The sequence below is a fragment of the Vipera ursinii genome, assembly GCF_947247035.1.
Source record: "Vipera ursinii genome assembly, chromosome: 7".
In the NCBI taxonomy this organism is placed as follows: domain Eukaryota; kingdom Metazoa; phylum Chordata; class Lepidosauria; order Squamata; family Viperidae; genus Vipera; species Vipera ursinii.
Window position 1 is genome coordinate 56,779,437 of NC_139521.1, and position 4,999 is coordinate 56,784,435.

Consider the following 4,999-nt stretch of genomic DNA (forward strand, 5'->3'; position numbering starts at 1 on the left):
CACAGCAATGGCAATATTTTCATTTATGAGATGCTCCCTTATTTGATGAAATCCGTGACATAAGTAAAACCCATAGCATATCTCTATGAAAGGTAGACAGGATTTATTTTTAAAGTGGGCAGTTCTTTAGCTCATGTTTGGAATATCCCAATCCATTTTAAAAATACTCTTCATGTTCTTAAAATGATAATATGGTGTCAATGGATTAGAGATTAAACTTGATTCATTAAAAATGTATAAAGAGTATACAGGACTCCCCAAAGATGTACTTGAAAGGATAGACATTAAATTTTCTTTGTTGTATATAAAAAATAGAGTTTATTGATCCGGGTAATATGGTCCTGTAATATTCCCTTTAGAATTATATTTTAATGTAGGTAAGTAACTTTATGGGCAAACATTTAAATATCAACAAACTAATGTAATGTTGAACAAAGAGGTCCACACATCTGCTCAAAGATTGTGGAACAACGTCCAGTGCTACTGTTTTAATTCCTAGGAATGGCAATTCAATAGCTTTCTTCTTCACGTTGTCTCCCTAACCAATTAAGCTTAGATCCAATGTATAGTAGCAGTGTCTGTATAGTGCCGCTACTTTTGTTAAATAATGTTACTATTCACTTTTCATCTCACAGAAATTTCAAGCGGGAAATACAATGTCTGACAATAGCAAGATGAGCATCAATCTCCTTCTGCTTGGAAGAACACAAAGTGGGAAAAGTGCAGCAGGAAACACTCTTCTGGGAAGCAGAGACTTTGCCAGTTTTCTTTCCCCATGCTCCGTGACTACAAGCTGCCACCTAGGTCGCAGCTGTAACATTTCAGATTTTGGCCGTCAGCAAGGAAGAGCACTAACTGTGCAAGTCCGTGTCCTGGACACTCCTGGATATCCTCACAGCAGCCTGAGCAAAGAGCAGATCCAGAAAGACATAAAAGATGCTCTAGCTCAGCATTTTGGAGAGGAAGGTCTGCACTTGGCACTTTTGATTCTCAGAGCTGATGTTGTACTATGTGAAGAAGAGGAAACTTCCACCATACAACTGATTGAGGTAATAATGTCCATGATAAATAACACTGCTATATATATCGCCCCATCACCAGGGTTAATGCTCAGATTACTTAACATCAAACTACAATAGAAATTGCACATTAGAATATTGGACTGGGAATTAAAGTGTTATGAATTTTAAAAAATGAGATGTGTGTGTGTGTGTGTGTGTGTGTGTGTGTGTGTGTGTGTGTGAATTCATCTAAATCCAGTTCTTACCTATATGTGATGATAGGGTTAGGGTACAGATTTAATACAGATTTTAATAAAGGCAAGCAGATTACAATTGGATTCTAAGGGCTATATTCTAACATAGAATATGGCCTGATAGAAATGTGAAAGGTATATTAATACGCTTACTATGATCTTCAATTTGACCACAGGACGGCATGTTCTTTCCTGTAAAGTTCAAAGTAATATATATGGCTAATCCAACATATATGTCTTGTTTAGGCAATTTGTTAAGTGATCCTGAGTTGAATCCAATTTTTAATGAAAAGGTTTAGACAGAATCACATATAATTACTTGGATTCTCATTTATACCGATCACCTACGATACCTCCCAAAAGTCCCTTTAAAAAGGTTGGGATTTTCCAACCATAAGAGACAGGAGGTAGGAAAACTCCACTGCATATCAAAGCCAATGGTTGGGTTATATCCTGAAAAAGATAAAAACATGTATGTAAAATAATTGTTAATTATTAATTAAACCAGTGCCCCATTTTTTACCTTCACAGGAACTCCTTGGACCTAATTGGAAGACTTACACAGTTGTTTTATTTACTCATGCAGACCAGATTGAAAAGTCATCATTTACTATAGACAAATATTTGCATAGTGCCTCAAACACACTACATAAAGTAATGCAATTAGTGCAGCAAAAATGCATTTTTATTGACAATCATGCCAGATTTCTAAAACATGAAAACCTAAAAGCTTTAAGAAAAATTATGGAGTTTCTAAAACAAAACAATTTCCAGACCCTTCATGTGAAATAAACAATGCTATACATTTAAATAGCTTATAATTTCCAAATTCTGAATTATTTGCTGCTTTTATAATTCACTCTTTTGGGGGCACGATGGCTTAACGGTTAAAGATGCTGAGCTTGTCAGCTGGAAGGCTGACCTCCAGGGTTTGAGATCCAAGCGCTGCACAATGGAGTGAGCTCCCATTCCTGCTGCAATTCCTGCTCACCTAGCAGTTCGAAAGCATGAGTAGATTAATAGGTGGCATTTCAGTGGGAAGGTAACAGTGTTCCATGTACCTTTGACATATAGCCATGGTGGCCACATGACCACGGAAGTATCTTTGGACAACTCTGGCTTTCTCTACCAAGAAACGGAGATAAGCACTCACCCTAGAGTTGGACATGACTGGATAGAAAAACCTTTACTTTGGGAGTGTTTTTAAAATTCTTTAGGCAGACATTTTACATTTCTATTACTGAATATAACTAGAATGAAGAACAAAATTGAAAATATCCTTAAGAGTTAATGCAGTTAGCAAAAGCGATAGTGTTTTATAATATTTTGATTATTAAATTATGGCAGGTATACAGTGCCAAGACTGGAGGAAAGTTTGGTCTCTGCTATCAGCTTTTCCCCCCCAGTTATGTTGCTCAATCTTACCATGATTACATTTTAGCAATAAGAAAAGGTATCAATTTAGCTAGCTGTTATTAAACTTTTAAATTTTAAATGCTGCATAAAATGATTCACAATCATGCATAATGATGTTAATATGCCATCTCTCAACAACAGTCACCAAATTCACCAAAGCTTTTAAGAAGAAAAGATTAGAAACATATTTGGAACTCTTCAGTGTTTTGGGATACAGTTATTTTTTCAGATTCAATTTCCATAGTATCAGATTGCAGCATACTATTGAAAACTACTTATTTTCACCAAGTATATCCAGGATCAAATATAAATTTCATATACTCAATTCTCAAGGTGGTTTTAAAATACCTATATTTTGTGTACCTAGGCCTATATTTCCAGAAAATAATATATTTTCAATACATTAAAAATATATTAATTAGCTAATACTGACACATTGATAATATCACTCTAGATATAAAATATACACCTTGGATCTCCTTTATTTCTGAACTACCAGTTTGTGCTGAAGCTGATTAATGAAACTTGCCTTGTTTATTTATTTAGTACTACTACAAGAATGTTTTTGGGAATAGTAGATAGGGTGTTTCACTTCATGTCTGTATAGCCTATTTGGAAAATATGATGGAATCAATGAGAAAATAAATTAGAAACTTTAAGAAATGCTTCCTTTTATTTTGAAGAATGCATTAGTGCACCTCACTTGAAAATACTGTATCTCTCAATCCAAACACATTGTACAACTTCTGTTCAGACTCCAATCTCTACTTTTAAATGAAAATTTTATAGAATGTGGGAGGTCAGTTGCAGAGAGCTCTTGGAATGAAATGCATTACTTTGATACCTTTTAATCTAATTTCAAGCCTGGTGTGAGACTGAAACTGAATTGTTCACCTTGGTGGATAACTTTGTTGAACTAAATAGTAGTCTTTCTGGTCATATCAGATCTGTCAGCTGCATTCAGTAACATTGTATCCTAGACTTCCTGTGAGGGTTGTGGTTCCATGCAGCAATACTGTGAGATGCACCATCAAACGTGGGCTGGCACAAGATTCAGCTATGCTAGTTGAACCACGCTATTTTCATATATGTATGAAACTGATGGCAGAGATAATCCTTGATTCATGAAGAGGTATTGTCATTATACCCAACTACATATAACCATTGGAAGCCAAGCAAGAAACACATTGGACATTCACATTTACAATGTGGAAACTATGAGGGACGAGTAAAGATGAAATAGATTTAAATTTGAATACCCAAAAAGTAATGTCACAGTAAGCATCTTATTCAATGTCAGTTTCTACTCTGAATCTTCATAAGGCATGTTATGAATAGAATTCAAAGTTCTGGTTTTCTTCTACAAACCCTCTATTGAGACCAAGTTGAGATTGTTTTCACAAACAGTATCTACTTGCTTTGTGTCTTCAGTATGGAAGGAGATTCTTCAGAACCCTTCTGCTCAATAGGTAAGGACTAAGAGTGGAGATAAAGCTTGTGGGCAGAATAACCAACCTCTAGATGACTGAATAGTGTTCCTATTTTGTTAGTTTTTAAGAAGGCACCAAAAATGAAGCATTCTTTACATGCATACGGAGCTAAAGTGCTATCTCACAGAGCTGCTATTAAAGTGGTTTTTAATTTTAATGTTCAGTAACTTTTTAGTCTGTTTCCCTTTCAGTGGTTTAAATGGATTTTAATGTTAGACAACATATTCTATTTCTTAAGAATTTCTCTGTAATTTTAATAGGGCACCCAACCATGAAATTCATCTATTATTTACGCTGTTTCCATTTTTTCTCTGGACCATTTCTCTGGGCTATGTATTGTTACAATCATTTGAACTAGGGTATTAATATATTAATGTAATAAATTTCACTAGAGTCTGACAACTACTTAATTTTCAAGCATTAGCAACACTCGAGTTTGGGAGGGAGGGATCCTAATTCCAAATTAGTTTCCAACCCTGCTTATAGATACCACAAAATGAACTAATGGGTATGGGCATGCATGCATTCTCTACCACTTATCTGTGGCCCCAATTAATGATATTTTTTTCCAGTTTTATACAGGAATGAAAGTTTGTATTTTTGGTATGTTTTCCTCAAGCCTGACTCCCATAACTCATGAATTTGCTCAGTTTTCTCACCACAGTACAGAAGTTGTCATTCCCTTCTTTCAGGAACTTTCTTCAACTTCCTTATCTAGTATATATCTTTGGTAATCCCTGTGTCCTGTATTCAAATACTAACCAGGTCTAATATCACTAAAAATTTTAAGATCAGCCAAGGTCGTGTGTAAGGTTGTAATAAATTGAATGAGACATGG

The 4,999-nt window shown here is 35.0% G+C and overlaps 1 protein-coding gene and 1 long non-coding RNA gene across 2 annotated transcripts in view; both read left to right on the forward strand.

Moving 5' to 3' along the window:
* LOC310643071 overlaps positions 1-4,999 on the forward strand; it is a 937,169-nt gene that overhangs the window by 805,286 nt on the left and 126,884 nt on the right. The gene's annotated exons all lie outside the window — the stretch shown is intronic.
* On the forward strand, positions 657-2,047 carry GIMD1 (GIMAP family P-loop NTPase domain containing 1; the record flags this gene model as incomplete). The annotated part of the gene is made up of 2 exons (XM_083368031.1): positions 657-1,049; positions 1,787-2,047. The coding sequence occupies 2 exons, from the start codon at positions 657-659 to the stop codon at positions 2,045-2,047; spliced, it is 654 nt and encodes a 217-aa protein (XP_083224157.1).